General features: G+C 36.7%; 2 protein-coding genes and 1 pseudogene across 3 annotated transcripts in view; 2 read left to right on the forward strand and 1 right to left on the reverse strand.

Annotated features, from left to right (window-relative positions):
* Positions 1 to 1,947: 1,947 nt before the first annotated feature.
* Positions 1,948 to 20,482, forward strand: part of LOC107612641 (disease resistance protein RPV1) — a 33,480-nt gene continuing 14,945 nt past the window's right edge. The window contains exon 1 of the mRNA XM_088497671.1: positions 1,948 to 2,016. The gene's annotated coding sequence lies outside the window, so the exon portion shown is untranslated. The remainder of the gene's footprint in view (positions 2,017 to 20,482) is intronic.
* On the forward strand, positions 1,953 to 7,378 carry LOC148547302 (disease resistance protein RPV1-like). Of its 2 annotated transcripts, XM_016314340.3 has the most exons (5): positions 1,958 to 2,634; positions 2,986 to 4,090; positions 4,735 to 5,016; positions 5,522 to 6,391; positions 6,467 to 7,378. In XM_016314340.3, the coding sequence occupies exons 1-5, from the start codon at positions 2,024 to 2,026 to the stop codon at positions 7,127 to 7,129; spliced, it is 3,531 nt and encodes a 1,176-aa protein (XP_016169826.1). In that variant the 5' UTR covers positions 1,958 to 2,023; the 3' UTR covers positions 7,130 to 7,378. The 2 variants fall into 2 exon arrangements, with proteins under 2 accessions (XP_016169824.1, XP_016169826.1); XM_016314338.3 differs by having other exon boundaries at positions 1,953 to 2,634; positions 5,522 to 7,378.
* On the reverse strand, positions 13,444 to 20,161 carry LOC148547303 (uncharacterized; annotated as a pseudogene).

Here is a 20,482-nt window from a genome sequence, read left to right on the forward strand (position 1 = left end):
CCAACACCAATGGCTCCTACATGATTCAGATCGTAACCAAACTCCAAGTTGAGGTTCAGAGTCCTTTCCTGGTTGTTCATGTTGTTGTTGTTGTTGTTGTTGGCATCACCATATTGATACAGAGGAGGAAGGTTTGGAATAATGTTGTGAGATTGTTGAATAGAGTGTTTGTCATCCTTGTTGGGGAAGTTCAATTTAACTTTCTTTCCGCAAATCTTACGACCTTCTATCTCTGTCATAGGCCCTGGCGGCTTCTTTGGTGGTGTTGAAGGTTTCAAGCCAAACGCGAACACCTTTTCTTGGATCGCGAATCTCCGCCAATATTTTTCCTCTTCACACGCCTTCTCAATCGCAAACTGAACCATTATCTCAAGAATAAAGGGTCTTCCATTAGATGCCTTTGCAGCAGATCTCACTCTCTCTATCGTTATCACCACCACCACCAACACCACAACCACAACTACAACCACAGAGTCTCGTTAACCACCACCTAATTCCCAAAAATGACATCGTTGAGAGGAAAAAGAAGAAAAAAAGAGATTAGAGTTTTAAAAAATGATAATAATTTAGTAAAAGAGACGAGAGTTTTAGAAAAAAAAAGAGGATTAGGGTTTTTTTAAAAACTAAAATCTGAACTTTTTTAAATTATAAAAATTAAAAGTGAGTAAATTTTAACTGACACATTACCTCTATACCTGAATTCCAGGTTATTCAATTAACAGTTGGTCACTTTTGTCAAATTTTAAAATTTTTCTAGGATTATAATCAAATACCATTTTGTCAGCGTCAGAATCCACTAATTTAGTATTTACCTCTAATATAAAAGAGGTCATTTTATTTTATCTAATGTGACAAATTAATGTATAAGTGTGCACATCATTTATTAAGAAAAACTGATAGAAGTGAATAACGCAACTTAAAATCATAAATTTAAAAAGAGCATATATTTAAATACATTTCTAAAAAAATTTGCCTCACACGTTTTTGTTTTTAAGAAAATTTTATTGTATCGATATTTTTTAAATTTTATAAAAATAAGACATATAAATTCATACTTTAGTGAGATTTTATAAATTTTATTTAGATTAATAAATTTTTAAAAGTGTAATAAAAGAACTTATTATTTTATTTTTATAAAATTTAAAAATTTTAATGTAATATTTTTTGTTGAGATTAAAATATTGACACAAATTTTTTAAAAATATATTTAAATATATACTTATTTAAAAATTAAATTCGGGTCAATTAAAATTTTGGAATTTGAGTTGGAATTCAAATATTAACTCCAGGACAGTCATTGCGTCTAGCAAGATCGATGACTGAGTCAATTAGTGTGAGTTTTCAATTTGATTCTTCTTCCCTTATAACTTAGGCCAATTCTACTATGACCTGTCTAACTAAGTTTTGATTTTTTTTAAAATTATTTATTTTTATATATTTTAAATTAAATAATAACTTTTAATCTTTTTTAGTAAATAGTCACCACTTTTTAGGTACCATAGCATTTACCTAGAACTTATTTGACAACCTACAAATTAAAATTCATTCAAACTTTTTTTTTTTCATTTTGAAACAAATAAAAAATAACTTAAATTCGTTTGAAAATTTTAATTCTCACCTTTTTTTTTTCATTTACAAATCAAACAAAAAATAATCTGATTTTAAAATTAATTCTCACACTAAATCAATTTAATATGTCAAGTATAAAAAATATTTTTATTTGTATATTTTAATAATAAGTAAATATTTAATAAAATAATTTTGTCAAAGAACAAAATTATAAAAAAAATTAACTCTTATAAAAATTATTTTAAATAAAAAAATTAAATTCTATTTTATTAATATAATAAAATTATTGTAAATTATAGAATTAAATCTCAAATAAAAATAAATTCTAATTAAAAAAAATAAAATTTTTTCATAACCTTCAAATAATTTCCAGTCGAGCTCTTATGCTGTCAACTGTTTTTCTTCGGAAAGTTGGAGCTGACAACATTTGCAATTTACAAAAGAGCAGTAAAGAATGGGGTCGAAAGATCCAAGCGAGAAGGCGCGGGTTTGGAGACCCAAGTTTAAGTCCCTACTCTGTTGCTTGCAATCTCCTTCTCCCATGGATTCCAAGCTGCAAGATTCAGCTTCCAGTTGCACTCATCAGTCAACGGATCCCAACAGGAACAGGCGGTTATACAAGCACGATGTGTTTCTGAGTTTCAGAGGCACCGACACTCGCAACAATTTCATCGATCATCTTTATCATAATCTCATCAGGAAAGGAGTTTTTGCCTTCAAGGACAACGAGAGGCTTCAGAAAGGGGAATCTATCTCTTCTCAGCTTCTGCAAGCCATCAGAGATTCCCGCGTTTCTATCATTGTCTTCTCACGTGATTATGCTGCCTCCACATGGTGCCTCGATGAAATGGCTACCATAGCTCAATGCAAGAAAGAGTTCGGACAGAAGGTTTTCTCCGTTTTCTATGATGTGGATCCTTCTGATGTTCGGAAGCAGAGTGGGGTGTACGGGGATGCTTTTGCTTCACATACAAAGAGGTTCCAAAAGGATCTTAGCAAGGTTAAACGCTGGAAGAGAGCTATGACGGATTTGGCCAATTCTGCAGGATGGGATGTTAGAGATAAGTATGTATCATGCTTTAATTTATTATAGATGTTTGAATACTACATTGGTAAATTAGATAATTAAACTCAATTACTGCATAGAACAAGTAAATTGACCAAATCATGAATTGAAAATTAATTGGGACTTGATTTCTTTTTGTTGTAGCGGTTGAGAGTTGATTTGAGTTGAAGTCCGTCAAGAATTAATTTGAAAAGCATGTATATTTTGTTCTGATTTTTCTGGAAAGAATTGGATTTTATACTATTAAGTCGCTTGAAATCAAAGAATTGAAGTCTAATTCTTGAATGAATAACATACCGTAGTACATGTGATGATTTAGGGATTTTATTTTATTTTTTTTCTTCTTTCAGGCCACAATTCACAGAGATTGATAAAATCATTCAAAAGGTAATAAAAGAATTGGATCATAGATTTTCCGGGTTTGCTGATGATCTAGTAGGGATACAACCATGTGTAAAAGAATTAGAACAAGTTCTAAAGATAAACCCAAAGGATGAAGATGTTCGAGTTCTTGGAATCTGGGGAATGGGTGGAATAGGAAAGACAACTCTTGCCAGTGTCTTGTATGACAAAATCTCTTATATGTTTGACGCACATTGCTTTATCGAGAATGTGAGCAAAAGTTATAGAGAGGGCAGTGCTATTTCCGTTCAAAGACAAATTCTTCGTCGAACTCTAGAGGAACAAGATCTAGATAAATATAGTCCTTCTGAAATAGCTGGGATAATCAGAAATAGGCTATCTTCCAGAAAGCTCCTTATAGTTCTTGATAATGTTGATGAAAGAGAACAATTAGATCAATTGGCTATAAATACTAAATTACTTGGAAGAGGAAGCAGAATAATCATAACCACCAGGGATAAACATATTCTTGAAAGTTATGGAATAGATGCAATTCACAATGTTTCCTTAATGAATTCTCAAGATGCTTCAGAACTTTTGTTTAGAAAGGCCTTCAAAAGTGATCGTCCTAGTAGCAGCACTTGTATGGAGCTAACTCCCATCATACTGGAATATGCTCAAGGTCTTCCATTAGCAATCAAAGTAGTGGGTTCTTTCTTGGACAAACGGAATGCTTCCCAATGGAGGGCTTATTTAGAAAGATTGAAGAAATATCCGGACAAAAAACTTACAGATGTGCTTCAAGTAAGTTTTGAAGACCTGCAAAATGATGATAAAGAAATATTTTTGCACATTGCTTGCTTTTTTAGAGGAGACAGGGAAGATTATGTAAAGCGAATTCTAGCTACTTGCGGACTACAACCTAACATTGGAATTCCAGTTCTAGAGGAGAGATCACTCATAACCATTAAGAACCAAGAGATTCATATGCATGACATGTTACAAGAATTGGGGAAGAAACTTGTTCGGGAAAGATATCCAGAAGAGCCAGCATTATGGAGCAGATTATGGCGGTGTAGCGATTTTGAAAATGCTCTGATGTCAGCTGAGACGGTAATGTTCTCAAATTTAATATTGTGAGTTTTTCCCATTTCCGTTAGAAATTTTTAGAATAATACCCATATTTGTTTCTAAAGAATTTTTGCTAAGATATTTTAGTCTCCACAGAATTTTTGTTAGACTTTAGGTCTCACAATTGTAAGACAACTGACTCTTTTTCTTATTCTTCTCCGTGAGGGTTGCACAAGAGTGATCCTAAATTTCGTCTGGACCCAAACCGATTGGATCTGGTCCATCTGCACCTTTAATCTCTGTTCTTAATTAAGTTGGTGATGTTGTAGGATAGGTCCGTTGTGGATTGAGATCACCTGTTCCACTACCGTGTTTTTATTCATGTCCCCCCAATAAAAATTAAACATGTCTCTATCAAAATTTTACTCATTATTAATTTAGTTAACAAGTGTTTAATTTTTATTAAGTAGGACATGAGTGAAAATATGGTACTGGTCTAGTGGGTCAGGTAATATCAATCCATCGGTTGCTATCCATGCCACAAAAGCGACATGCTTTCCTCCTTCTATTCGAAATCTCTTTTCTATTTCTTATCGCCCCATATGTGTTTAGGGGAGGTCTAATGGAGGATATTCATCATATTATCAACTTAATAATCCACTGAAAGTTCCATTGTTATTTTTCAGGGAACAAATCATGTCAAAGCCATAGTCTTAGATCAGAGAGAGGAGATGCCCGGGTGCAGTCAGTTGAGGATCAGAGGATTGTCAAAATTGAGGGATCTTAAATTGCTTATATTATACCATAAAAACTTTTTAGGAAGCCTTGATTTTCTTTCTCCTAATCTGCAGTATCTTGCTTGGCATGGCTATCCTTTCCCTTCTTTACCATCGTTTCAGCCTTACAGCAGGCTTGTTGAACTGAGCCTGCCTTATAGCAACGTTAAACGACTATGGGAAGGCAACAAGGTAGTTATGACTTTTTCATCTGATTTTTAGTGTTTGGTTTAAGGAAACAATTTGATTAACTAATAATGATCTCAATTCTTTCTCAGAAAATATTGTTCTACAAGAAATCAAACTTCTTTCTTAAAAAATAGAAAAAGAAAAAGAAAAAAAGGTACCTCTTAAATATGTTTAAAAAATGTGGCTCTGTTTTGAAATTTTTTGTAATTTAAGATATTTTTTTTACTCTATGATGTCATAGGAAACATAAATATTAAAATCAAATCAATCTACTAGAAAAGATCTTATTATGCTTAAAATGTTTAAGAAACTCTTAAAAAGAATTTGATATAATGATAGGTTGATAGTGTAGAATATTTGTTCTTGTAAATAATAGTTCATGCGGTGGGCATTAATTTTACTTATATATGTATATGTAAAACATGTTTACCATGATGTAGAAATTATATCCAAAACTTTTCTTTTATAGCAAGCTAACCTCCATTTATTGATATATTATCCTTCACAGAATATCCCACACTTGGAAAAGGTGGACTTGAGCTACTCAATGGATCTCATAGAGACACCAAATTTTGAATGGAATGCAAAACTTAAGCGACTAGATTTTACAGGATGCACAAACCTGATCCACATCCATCCCTCAATTGGACTTCTTAACCAGCTTGCATACTTGAGTTTGCAAAACTGTAGCAGTTTGTCAAACCTCAATCTTGGCGATGATTGTAATTTAAGTTCTCTTAGAGTTCTATGCCTTTCTGGCTGCACAAACCTTAATAAGAGTCCAGATTTCACAGGGCTTTCAAATCTTGAGTACCTCGATCTTGAAAATTGTACAAGTTTATCGACAGTTCATGAATCTATTGGTGCTCTTGTAATGTTAAAGTTCTTGAGTTTGAGAGGCTGTATAATTATTTCTATGCCCAAAGAAGTCAACAATTTGATATCTCTTCAAACCCTAGATTTAAGCCGCTGTCTACGACTGAGGTATCCCCTCGGACAGATTTATTCATCTTACCTAGAATCTTTGATATCTCTGGACCTTGGCACATGCCATTTTATAGACAATATTCCTGATTCCATTGGAGTGTTGACTTGTTTAGAAAGATTAAACTTGAAGGAATGTCAGTGTAGTCATTTACCTGATACCATCAAGAAGCTTTCCAGACTGGCATATTTGAATTTGGCGGATTGCTCATATCTTGAAAGATTGCCTGAGCTCCCATTTGATAGTGCACCGTCAGGGGGAAGGTATTTTCAAACAGTATCTGCATCTCGTAACCATAGGTCGGGATTGTATGTTACAACCTACAATAAGGTTATGAAAAAAACCTTTAACTATATGCCGGCTGCGCTTTCATGGTTTGCTAGACTTGTTGAGGTAAGTACTCTCCATGCTTTCCTATTCGCTTTTTCACTAATATATCTCAGTTTCCTTTGTTTTATGTGGAAGCAGCAACCCTGTCATTTCCGATGTGGGTTTGACATCATAATTCCTGAAAATGAGAGTAGTGGAATTCCAGGATGGTATTTCAATCATCAGTTTCAAGGTGGATCAACTGTAAGGGTAGTGGACTATGCTGATGCAGATGACAACTGGCTTGGGTTTTCATTTTGTGTTACATTTGAGCATGTTAAAAATGATTGTGATTCATCTGAGCTGCTGCGTCATTTTTATCTTTCTTTTGAAAGTGAGCACACGGAAGAATATTTTGATATGCCTTCTTCAGTCGAAACCGATCGGGATATCGATGGAACACATGCTTGGATAATCTACATCTCTCGGGTGCATTGCCATTTTGTGAAAACAGGAGCCCGTATAAGATTTAAAGCCTGCAAGGGAATGAAGTTGCACAAATGGGGGTTTCGCATGGTGTTCAAACAAGATATAGAGAAACTGAAGAGGAGGTTACAAAGAGTGGATAATAAAAAGCAGAGTCCTATCTTTGATTCTTCCAGATTGGTCATTGAGACTGAGTATGTTGATGAAGACCTAAGTAGCAGCTCGGAGTCCAAGATCATGCTTCCTTATAATTGGTTGGTTACCGACGAAGAAGAAAATGAGAAGATGGAAGCAAAGGCCAAAGAAGATAATCTCTCTAATTTGGGCTTTATATAGATACACAGGCAATCTTAAAAATATACATCGTCGTCTTCCCCAAGGTAAATTATTCCTTCTCATTCAAATTTTGGTCTTTTTATACCAAAGCTTTGCTCATATGGAGAGATAAAATAGGATCTGACATTGGAGATTGCTTAGCTTGCTGCTTCCATCATTTGATCTGCCTAATGTATTGGCAAAAGTAATAGATGTCTATAATGTATTGTAACATTTTGATATATATACACTGCATACACATTGTTTGTTGAATAGTTCCCCCAATGCAACCAATGTCCTCATTAAGCTCAACCCTCTAACTACAGTAGCAAATCTGCAAATGAATATGTTGTCAGCCCATTTACAACAATTACTTCATTTGTTCATCACTTCATCAACCCTTATTACTCCATTTACATTATATCACAGCCATTGGAAATGATCCCATTTAAACACTCTTGCGTAGATACAATCTTTGTTGTGTGTCCGAATTTTACCGATCCAAAAGAAATTTTAACTTGAGTGGACATGATGCCTCTGATCTGATGTAATCTGGTTCTTGTATTTATGGAATTCCAAGTTAACTGGAGTGTGATTCTCTGGCTGTTGTCGCAATCCTTAGAAAAAGAAACGAGTTTAAAAACCACTCTAATTCACCCATCAAGCAGATATATTACTTTACTGGAAAAGAAAGTCTTGGAGACTGGAAGTTTTAGATATCTACCAGGAAGCTAATAGAAGTGCTGATTTAATGGCAAAAATGGACGCAACTCTTCATCAAAGATTACAATTCTGGAATGACCCTCCTTGAGAGATCAAAGTTATTGCTGTAGACAACATCGGGGCCTACATTATTACTAAAAAAATCCAGGTGGCAAGGCGTTGGTTTGTGACTGCTATTCATGCAACTTTAATTAGTTTATTGAATCCAGATTACTTACATTAAAGAAATGTTTGTTTTAAAAAAAATCGTTATATAGCTTACAAAGTATATTAATATGAATATATGATTGTGGTTTGTGGATAAATGAAATAAATATATTAAATATTGATGTTCGATAATTACTATATTTGACATTAACTTTCGATGCGTAAAAATTAAAACAAGAAGAAAACACGGACGAGACAGCATATATAGCACAACCAAATGAATCTATTATATGAAAAGTGAAAATAATGTTAAAATTCGTCAAATTGGTCCGAAAAAAATAAACCATTCATCAAATTCATCCTCAAATGATTTTTTTGATCAAATTAATTCTTAAAAAATTTAAAATCAATCACGTTTGTTCTTCTATCGTTGTGTTAATAGTTTCTGTCTATAATTGTTCAGGTGGAACGTTAAGTGAGAGATCAGCTGACAACTAGTAACAAATAGAAGCTAACAAGATATAATCTTAGATCAAATTAGTCTCTATTCCCATTTATATAAACTCTAACCCCTAAAATACCCAGAAACATTCATTCATCTTGTTGAGTGTTATTATAGTTGTGCAGTGTCATTATTGGTGGAAGCAAGTAGAAATGCAATGAATAAACATGAAAATAATTAAAAAAAAAAAAAAAGACGAGACCAGCAGAAAGAATTTGGAGGAACTAAAAAATAAAACAAGTTGTAAGAAAGAAAAGAAATTAATTGTAGTTTAAATATCATGTTAGGATCTAAATCAGCTAAAATCATGTTTCTTGATAAATTAGTATTATCCACATGCACTGTTTATGATAATTGATTTGTTTGAGGTTTTCGAGCTATAGCCTGTTAGTGCTTGAACTTGCTTTTCTTGAGAGTGAGAGGAAGGAACATCGTCTTCTTATAAGAACGGTGGCGGTGAGCACCTGCAAAGGCAATCCAACGCTTAAGTTAGTAAAAGTAAAAGATAAAGAGGTGCAAAGGCACTCCAACACTCAAGTTAGTAAGAGTAAAAGATAAAGATGAAGTTATTCGGAATGAATAACGTACCTCCTTCATGTCATCAGTGAATATATTTATAGAATTGTTATGCTATAGGTGGTTACTTAGTGAGTCTAATATTGTGGAGCTGTTACTGAATGGGTGATAACTGCTCTTTAGTGCTCTTCTTTAAAGAGATTTGCAGAGAGATTCTGTGTCCGTCTGGGTTGGGATGTAGTTATTTTATTTTATAGGATAAATCCGTTAGAAGAGTAAAACATGTACTCTCCACGTACTCTTAATATAGTACGTGTGTATTTAGTTTTAATAGAATTCCGATTTATAATTACTGAGCCGAATTATAACCAACGGACGGATCAATACCTGATGAGCATAGTTAAATTAGTCAAATTACTCTACGCATATCTATAGATTAAAACTAATGAGCATAGCCAATTAACCGAATAATAAAGCACAAAAAATAAAAAACAAAGCACACAAATTTTTATCAACTTATAATAAATTAACCAAATAATAAAGAGAATCAATCAAAACTCTAACATTGCGACCAGGCACCAGCACAAAAAATCCTGACACCCCATTGAAGGAAACAGTGATTATCTCTCACGCAGATGACAGTGTCTTCCACGACGACCTATCACACACAACCAATGCAATCACACTATTCATTGCGTCGTCGATGATAGCATCATCTTCTTCTCTTTGACCGAGTGAATCTGTAAATGGAAAGAGATGAAGCTCTAATAAAGCTAACGACGTCGTATTTGAACTAGGCCTTATAATAATTAAAACGACGTCATTTTAATGTCATTGTTAGTAATGTAATGATCCATGTGGCTTATGTTAACAGAATCTGTTAAACCGTTGACAGAAGGACAAAGGTCATTGATTTTAAATTTTTTAAAGACTAATTTGATTAAAAAATTATTTAAGAACAATTTTAAAGAATTCTTTATTTTTTAGGAATCAATTTAACTATGAATTAATCTCTATATACAAGTGTTTTACATTTACAAGTTTTACAAGTCTGAATGAAACCCACCCATTAAACGCGCTGTTTGTTACGTGCCTTTCTAACAGAATTTTAAATCAATTCAAATCAATCAACGCACAAATATATAACTTCCATTTTTCAAAAGATTTCGTTTCTTTTTTCGAGTTTCTTGCCAAATTTGTTGGATCTCCTTCATGCGTTCTCTCTTTGCTTCGTTTTTTTCGATTTTCATGGTTTTTGAAATCAAGCTTTGAAATCGTTTTGAAGATAATGGAACTTCAGAAATACACCCAAACGATTACAGAAATACACCCAAACGGTTACAGAAATACACCCAAACGATTACAGAAAGGATTACAGAAATATACCCAAAAGATTACAGAAATACACCCAAAGGATTTAAGAAATACACCCAAAAGATTTAAGAAATACACCCAAAACAGGAGAAGACAGTATATTTCTTCTTGAAATCTTTTAATGTTTTGCTGGTTAAGGATGAGGCACATGGCAGAGACAATCTAGAAGAAAAACCTAGAAGAACAGTAAAACAGTACCTTGAATAATGTTTCTTCCTTTTTTCTGGTGATTTTTGATGGAGATTTGTATCTTTTTTTCTTGATTTTTTCTACTCTTCGCGAGGAGTTGGAATGTTTCTGCAGAATCGTAGTAATTTGTTTTGAATGTCCCTTGAATCTTGATGGTTTGCGTTTTGATTGAGAAAGAAGAGGAAGAGTGAACGTGTTGTGGAAGGGGCGCGTGTTTTTTTCTTGATGGTTTGCGTTTTGATTGAGGAAGAAGACGAAGAGTGAATGTTGAAGGAGCGCGTGTTTTTTTTTTGGACTTAGAGCAACTTGTATAACTTGTAAGCCAAAAAGATTTGTATGTGTAGCAGGCCTCTTTAACTATTAACCGTGAAAATAAAAACCTGGCCGACACGCATCCAATCCCAAAAAGAACCAATAATCCGGCATCTTTATCACATATATAAGTTGGTTCAAAACGGAGCTTTCTTCAGTGGAAAAAGTATCTTTTGGTCCTTGATGGACCAGGTAATAAATAAAATTAATAAAAAATATAGGGGTTGGTTCACAATAATAAAAAAGTTCATAAATAAACTTCCATTTAACACATGGGGGCAAATTTAAATATAGGGTTAAATTGGGTTGGGGTGAGGGCGAAGCCTGGGTTGAACATCTAAGTGACAGACGGCACTGCAAGACGGAGCAGAGGGAGTGGTAGAGCGCTGCCGAAGTAGAGGCGTAGATCAGAACCTGGCCAAGTTCAGGTACACCAGACGGAAGGCAATGGGCGACATGGGAAAACCGTTGACGCAGGCACTGCGGTGGAGAAGTCGGAGGAGCAGCTCCGCAATGAGATCGATGAGCTTCTCCGCCAACAGCGCGAGGTCACTCATTACTCTCTCGCCAATTACCACACCACTCTACTTCCACTCTCCAATTCATTCATCGATTCTGCTAATTTTTTGTTCAATTTTCTCAGATTACGGAACGGCTTCGTGATCCTCGAGGCCTTCGAAGGGGTCCCTTCTCAGCTCCTCGCCGACAACCCTTTCCTTCCCATGTCAGTCTCACTCCCTCTTCTTTTCTAGAGCAGAAAATATTATCTTTCTTGTAATCTGAGTTTAGGGATTTGGTTAAATAGTGTAATTTGACATACAGAGAGACAGGAATGAACCGGAAGGTCAACCTCCTGCTAAACGCCGACTTTCTTCTGCGGTTGTCAGGGTAATAACATTATAATCTTCTCATTTTCATGTAATTTGGTTCTTTTTGCACATTAGAGGATTAGAATAGATCATAGGAGGAAGCATATGATATAGTTTAAGTTGATTCTGGCTTATTAATTGATAAAGGTAGAGGAGGAGGGAGAATTGATTCAGGATGATCCTGCTCATGCACCGAAGAGTGTTAACACTAATAGGACCAGTGCTACTAATCGAATATCCCGCTTTCTGGTAACTAGAGTTTCACATCAATATTTTGTTGATAAAGGAATAGTTTTGGTAGAATTTCTGAATCCATTGGTAGAATTTCTGAATCCATTCTTTTTAGCTGTTTAATCGGACTACAATATTTATCTAAATGTAACTTAATTGTATTATACACAGTTCATTGATGCTGGAATGATGGTTTCTCCTACAGTCTATGCATGACGCAGTCTGTGTTATCTTATTAGCGACATGTATCAAGAAGCGCTGAACAATGCAATATAGACAAGAATGATTTTCCCTGTATGGCACATTGCATTTTATCTTGAATCTGTTGCACTTGGAGGACTTGGAATGAAGAATGAAGCACAAGTAGCAATTAAAGAAGCTACAACACTTGAATCTAAGAGGAGTTCAAATGCTAAACAAAAGTGAATAAGGCTTTGTACAGATACAAACCTTTCTTGCTGATTTATGTTCTGCATGATGATGATGACAACCACCACCCCCCACAAGATTAATTATTACAAAGATTTCATCTTTGAATTACACCATAGATCCACAACAACAAAGTTGAATGTGTTTTTTAAGACTATTACTTCAAGGAACAGTGATTGGATTAGATGAGTGTTGGTTATGACACACCCCTTCCCCTTTTTTGTTGGGCTGGTTAGGATGTTCAATTTAGTTTATGATTTGATTCATTGAAGCATGGCTCCTTTCTTCTGGCAAAATTTTTCATTTTTTTTTCATTTTATAAAAGGTTGAAAGTGTGAAAGGTGAATAGCTTTGTTGATCATGACCTTGTATTTTCACTATTTTTTGTTGGAATGCAAAGATATTGTGTTCATTTGTTGGTGTCTTGAATCTTGTGACATCGACGCTTTTGATTGAATGAAAAAAAAAAGGTTGGATGAGAAGTAAAAAATGGAAGAAAAATATCTATAATCTTGTTACTTGGATGAAGAAAGTAAAAATATTTTTTTCTTTTTATCTTTTATTTGACGAAAGGAATTGGAGAGAAAATTATAATATGTTGGTTGTAGAGAAAAAGTAAGAGTAGAGAGCATAAAACATAAATGATATTTCAACAACTATTATAGGTGAAGAGTACATATCTAATTTTTTTTTTTTGCAATATTTTTGTTTTTCCTTTCTTCATCATACTTAAGGTGTCATAATGTTGGATATGTCGTTCATTCAATAATGATGAGAGCTATTTGCTCACTTTACACAATATGAAGGTTGGTTCATAACGAAAATATACACTTTGTGAATAAACGAAATATTTATGCCATTTATGTCATTAGTACTGAACTTGAGTCGGCACACTTTCTCATGTAAAATGAGTATAACGAACATTTTTTTGTCATTAAATCATTCTATTAGACAATATTAATTCACAGATACAAATGGCTAAAAAGAAAACATTCACTCAACAAGATGAATCAAATGTTTATGATCATAGTATGAAGATAAGTTCATGGATTCTCCTTGCTGTTGTCCAATTTCCTCAGGTGATTTTTTTGAGACTCTCTTTGATCCGAAAATGTAGCTAAAAGTATTTGCTTCTTAACCTGCCATTAACATAACATAAACTTAAATAATAAGACTAACAGATTGTCACGGCCTTGGACACACTCCAACGCTACCGTGATGGCACTCGGACTTACTCAACCTCTTGAGCTAAGACCAAGTCAACCTAACCCTCAATACTTAGCAAGAAAGCTAAGAATACAAGAGAACACAAGAGAAAGGAAGCTTTGGTAGAAGAACACTTTATTGCTCAAGTGTGGTTACAAATGATTCACACACACCCAAACTCTAACTCTCACCCCCTATTTATAGCCATCCACTTCCTCAATGGATGGTTATGATTAAATCTAATCAATGGTCCAGATTAATCATCCAGAACCTTCTTTACAAATATCTATCCTACCACAACTCTCTAAATGTTTCTAGATTATTCCATACCACTCTTTATACTTCTATATACATCTACACTCTTCTAGAATACTCTATGACCTTCCAGAGTCTTCTAGAATCTTCTAGGGTATTCCGGGACCTTCTAGGACATTCTAGAACGTTCCGAAACCATCTAGAGTATTCTCAAACACTCCAGAAAACTATACAAATACTGTTAAATCTAACCCTCTAAAATTTACCGTGACATTCTCCCCCACCTAATGCGCAGACGTCCTCGTCGCGTTCTGTTCATGATAGCGCTCTAGGTGTTCTTGGAATTGCCACAGATCTTCGCGAGTTTCCCAGCTAGCTTCGGTTATCGGGAGTCCTTTCCACTTGATCAAGTATTGAATACTTGGTGGTACTCCTCTTCGTCACACGACGCGATTAGCTAGGATCTCTTCGATTTCTTTGTCAAAGGATCTAGTCACCACATGCGGAGCACGACTCGAGTTACCTCTACTCGGTTCGTCTTGGTCCTCATGATATGGTTTAAGCATACTCACATGGAAGACTGGGTGGATCTTCATAGAGGGAGGGAGTTGTACTTTGTAAGCAACCTCCCCAACACGTCCAATGATCTCAAATGGTCCTTCGTATTTGCAGATTAAACCCTTATGAACCTTGGGAAAGGCTTTGAATTGTTGTGGCAGAAGTTTAATCATTACCTTATCTCCCACTTGATAGCTTGCATGCCTCCTCTTCTTATCTGCCCATTTCTTCATCCTCTTTGCAGCTTTGTCGAGGTAAGAACGAGTAACATCTGCTTGTTCTTCCCAAGACTTAATCATATGATAGGCTCCAGGGCTCTTTCCTGAGTAAGAGGAAGAAAGAGAGTGAGGTGTAAGCGGCTGTTGTCCAGTCACAATCTCAAATGGGCTCTTCCCTGTAGACTCGCTCCTTTGCAGATTGTATGAGAATTGAGCAATGTCTAGGAGTTTTGTCCAATCCTTCTGATTAGCGCTTACAAAATGCCTTAAGTAACACTCAAGTAAGGCATTCACTCTCTCAGTCTGCCCATCAGTTTGAGGATGGAAGCTTGTTGAGAAATGAAGCTCCGACCCAAGGAGTTTGAACAACTCTGTCCATAGTCGTCCTGTGAAGCGTGGATCTCGATCACTAATGATGCTCTTAGGCAATACCCAATATTTCACCACATTCTTGAAGAATAGTCGTGCTGCCTCCTCTGCAGTGCAGTCAGTAGGGGCGGGTATAAAGGTAGCATATTTCGAAAATCGATCCACTACCACGAGAATAGATCCAAACCCATCGGATTTCGGTAAGGCAGAGATGAAATCTAGAGAGACACTTTCCCACGGTCGCTCTGATAGAGGCAGAGGTTCCAACAACCCACTTGGTGTCTTGTTTTCAATCTTATCTTGTTGGCACACAAGACAAGTCTTCACATAGCTCTCCACTTCATCTCTCATTTGAGGCCAATAATAAGAAGATTCAATGAGTGCTAAGGTCCTTCGCTGACCTTGGTGACCAGCCCACTTGGTGTCGTGGCATTCTCTTACCAACTTCCTTCTCAGATTTTCCCATTTAGGAACGTATAGTCTTCTCCCTTTTGTGTAGAGAAGGTCGTTTTCTAACCAAAATCTTTTGGTCTTACCTTCTCTAGCCAACTCCACCAACTTCTTGGCTAATGGATCGTGATGCAACCCTTCCTTGATGGTATGCATAATATCTCCTTCCACCATAGAAATGGCCGCCAACTCAGCCTTGCGACTCAACGCATCTGCTACCACATTAGTCTTGCCTGACTTGTATTCGAATTCGAAATCAAACTCAGCCAAGAAGTCTTGCCACCTAGCTTGTTTGGGGCTTAACTTCTTTTGAGTTTGGAAGTAGCTTGTAGCCACATTATCTGTCTTGACGATGAAGTGTGAACCAAGCAAGTAGTGACGCCAAGTTCTCAGACAATGCACCACCGCGGTCATCTCCTTCTCTTGGACAGTGTATCGCCTCTCTGTATCATTCAACTTGCGACTCTCAAAGGCAATAGGATGTCCTTCTTGCATCAGAACTCCTCCAATAGCGTAGTCAGAAGCATCAGTGTGGACTTCAAATACCTTTGAGTAGTCGGGTAGTGCTAGTACTGGTCCTTCTGTGATAGCAGCCTTCAACTCATCAAAGGCCTTTTGACACTCCTTTGACCATTCCCAAGAGTGATTCTTCTTGAGAAGATCAGTTAATGGTACAGTCTTAGCGGAGTATCCCTTGATAAACCTCCGATAGTAATTAGCCAACCCAAGGAATGACCTCAATTCAGATACCTTGTTTGGCGGCTCCCACTCTTTGATAGCCTTCACCTTTCCTTGATCCATGCAGAGAGTTCCACCTTTAATGATGTGTCCCAAGAAGTGGACTTCGTCCCTTGCAAAGGAACACTTTTCCTTTTTCACATATAGGTTATTCTCTCGCAAGATCTTGAACACGGTTCGTAAGTGTTCTACATGTTCCTCCAAAGTATTGCTATAGACAACAATGTCATCCAAGTAGACCACTACAAACCGATCAAGGTAAGGTCGAAAGATCTCATTCATCAAGGTACAGAAGGTCGCAGGAGCATTGGTCAAGCCAAAAGGCATCACCAACCACTCATACGATCCATACCTCGTGACACACGTGGTCTTAGGCTCATCACCATCGGCAATTCTCACTTGGTGATATCCTGACCTCAAATCTAGCTTTGAGAACCACTTGGCTCTACCAAGTTGATCAAACAAATTGGCTATCAAAGGAATGGGGTATTTGTTCTTGATGGTTACCTTGTTAAGTGCTCGATAGTCGATGCATAGTCTCAATGAACCATCATGCTTCTTTTGGAACAAGACTGGTGCGCCATAAGGTGCCTTCGATGGACGGATGAACCCAGCATCTAGCAAATCCTTGAGTTGCTTCTTCAACTCCTCGAGTTCTGGCAGTGCCATCCTATAAGGTGTTGAGGCGGGCGGCTTTGCGCCTAACTCCAATTCAATCTTGTGGTCCACCTTCCTCCTAGGTGGTAGTTGTTTTGGCAACTCGGAAGGCATCACATCCTTATTTTCTTCAAGGACTTCCTTGATTTCGGGAGGAACGTCTTCTCTTTCAAGTGTTGACTCCTCTTGTAGTAGAGCCAAATATGTAATCTCTCCCTTCTTGAACCCTTTCTTGAGTTGCATAGCGGAGAGTATCGGTAGTCCTCCAACTTTAGAGACTATAGGGACCATGCATGGAGACCCTTTCTCCATGACGCATACTACGTCGTAGTATGGCATAGGTATTATATTTGCCTTCCTTTGCAAATCGAGCCCGATGACTATTTTAAAATCGTCCATGGGTGCTACTGAGAAATCCACAAGGCCCTTCCAAGAACCAAGAGTCATCTCAACCCCTTTTGCTACTCCCTTAAGGGGTTCACCCTTGGTATTCACGGGTTTGAACCAACCATTCTTTTCGGTGATCTTCAACCCAAGCCTCCTTGCTTCATCAGGCGTGATGAAGTTGTGTGTAGCACCAGTGTCGATCATAGCCATGACGGGTTTTTCATTGATAAAGGCTTTGACATACATCAAGCCTTTCTTTTCTTTAGTGCTTGCCTCTTTGCCCTTCACAGCATTCATGTGTTGGATAGATCCAACACACTCAGTTACTTGAGTTTGAGCTTCTCGTTCCTCGGTGATAGATGCCAAAGTCCCTAGCTTGGGGCAATCCTTCATTTGGTGTGGTCCCTTGCACACGAAGCATCCTCCTTTGGGCATGAAAGCCTTTTTCTTTTCTTCGTACTCTTTCTTTGAAGAGTATTTTCCTTCCTTTTTGGTTGAGAAACTCTTTCCCTTGTCTCCCCCACCTTTAGTAGAACTAGGCTTGGAGGATGACTTGGGTTTAGAGTCTCCCCTATGATACTCAATGAGTGATTCGGCCACCATGATGGCCTCATCGACATCCTTAACATTCCTTCTTTGTAGTTCTTGCTTTGCCCAAGGTTGGAGTCCATCAATGAAGAAGAACAATGCATCCTCTGATGCTAAGTTGGGGATTTGAAGCGTAAGAGTAGTGAACTCCTTTACGTAGTCGCTGATCGTACTCTTGTGCTTCAACTCCCTCAACTTCTTCCTTGCTTCATAAACCACATTCTCAGGGAAGAATTGTCTTTTCAACTCCCTTTTGAAATCTTCCCATGTGGCTATGTTTCAAGTACCCTTTTCCATATCTACGCACTTTCTTCTCCACCACAAAGTAGCATTATCAGAAAGGTAGAGAGCTGCAGTGCGTACCTTTATTGCTTCTTCGACCACCCCTTGGCCTTCGAAGTACCTCTCCATTTGCCATAGGAAGTTCTCCACCTCGCGAGCGTCCCTTACGCCCTTGAACTCCTTTGGCTTGGAAAGATCAATCTTTGTCGTCTCCCTTATAATGGTTGGTCGAGATTTTGCCTCCTCGAACCAAACTCGAACTTCCTCAAATAGCTTTAAGGAATTCTCAAGCTTCTCTTCGATTTGGAGCATGCTTTCTTTAAAAGCATCTAGTTCTCCTAACACGTGAGCCTCGAGGGTCTCCTTATCATGTTCTATCCTTTGGAAACGCTCATCCATAGAGGATAGAACATTCTCCAACACAGAAACTCTCTCTTCTAGGAATTTAGAGTCCTTACCTCTAGGCTCACTTGAAGAACGGACCTTCTTGCCTCCCCATTGAGAAGGAATAGCATTCCTTCCCCTTTGAGCTCAATATGCTCCATGGTGATACTAGAAGCCATACCCACAAATCACTTGTGCTCCCTCTCGAACCTTGCTCTGATACCAAATTGTCACGACCTTAGACACACTCCAACGCTACCGTGATGGCACTCGGACTTACTCAACCTCTTGAGCTAAGACCAAGTCAGCCTAACCCTCAATACTTAGCAAGAAAGCTAAGAATACAAGAGAACACAAGAGAAAGGAAGCTTTGGTGGAAGAACACTTTATTGCTCAAATGTGGTTACAAATGATTCACACACACCCAAACTCTAACTCTCACCCCCTATTTATAGCCATCCACCTCCTCAATGGATGGTTATGATTAAATCTAATCAATGGTCCAGATTAATCATCCAGAACCTTCTTTACAAATATCTATCCTACCACAACTCTCTAAATGTTTCTAGATTATTCCATACCACTCTTTATACTTCTATATACATCTACACTCTTCTAGAATACTCTATGACCTTCCAGAGTCTTCTAGAACCTTCTAGGGTATTCCGGGACCTTCTAGGACATTCTAGAACGTTCCGGAACCATCTAGAGTATTCTCAAACACTCCAGAAAACTATACAAATACTGTTAAATCTAACCCTCTAAAATTTACCGTGACAAGATGCTCTTAATAAAAACTGTAAATCAAACATTTTCTGAAATTTTTGGGTTTTGAGAAGCCAATTGTAGTAGATTGATGTATTGACATTCAGGCACTCTTGCCAGTGAAGCACATAAGCATCAAGGGCTCAAACTATGCACTCTGTTAACAAGATTTATTCAGTGATACTTAAAAAAGTTCTAGAAATAGCATTCTAACTACAAAAGACACATACTTATCTCTATTGCAAGGCCATAGTTCCTAATATACAAAGTTAGTTATTAGTGCAACATTTTACAGCTCATCCACAAGCAATTGCATGTACTTGCAAAAATGAAAGTATTGATATTTGATTATTTGAATAGTTTTTGAGAAGGAAACCATGCACCAGTAGAATAATCATGGTGGTCCAACCCCCAATTCACCAGTAGATTCTGAATGAAGTTTTAAATTGAAACCAGCATTCATCCAATAGGTATCAATTTGAATACCTCAGAAACACCCTTTTGCTCAAAGTTTTCCGAATAGAATATGATAATAACTAATACCAAATTAGATGAGCTAACTTGAGCTTTGTTTGAGACAAAAAAATTCCAAATTGCAGCCATAAAACTTGCAACTAATAAGTAAATATGTAATAGACCCTAAACCAGAAAATCAACTCAGAAGTTTGGGAAAAACTAGAACATCTATCCAATAATAATAACAATAATATAGAAAAAGAACCAGATGAAGAAAAGGGCAAAGATTAAAGCTTTTGAATGACAGAAAAAGAAAGATTACAGACAGAGTCGAGAGCGTTGGGCTGAGGGCCATAATCAGCAGTCAAGAGGAAATAGGAACGGTGACGGTTGCAGCAATGGTTACCCTTTTCACCAGCTTTTCAGTTCTTGGACTCAACAAACTCATTTTTATTCAATTTGCTCAGATCCAATGCGATTATCTTCTTCGCTTCTCTCTAACTTCAAGCTTCAAGCTTCAAACTTCAAACTCTGTGTACGAGCTTAATTATTGAATTTTATTTGCCGTTTATTTATATTACAAGAAAAAAGGTAATCTATTTCGTCAAAAAAAAAATTAATAAACCGGATCTTATCATTTCAATTGAACCAGATCAAACTGAATCGGTTTGCAATTTGATCAGGCTTTGGGTCAAATACATAATTTTCAAAAATTTTCGTACCGACGCCATCTTCACCATTGAAATGGCATCTTTTTACCTGACCCACC

Source organism: Arachis ipaensis, chromosome B8 (assembly GCF_059453495.1).
Source record: "Arachis ipaensis isolate K30076 ecotype BB chromosome B8, ASM5945349v1, whole genome shotgun sequence".
Classification (NCBI taxonomy): Eukaryota; Viridiplantae; Streptophyta; class Magnoliopsida; order Fabales; family Fabaceae; genus Arachis; species Arachis ipaensis.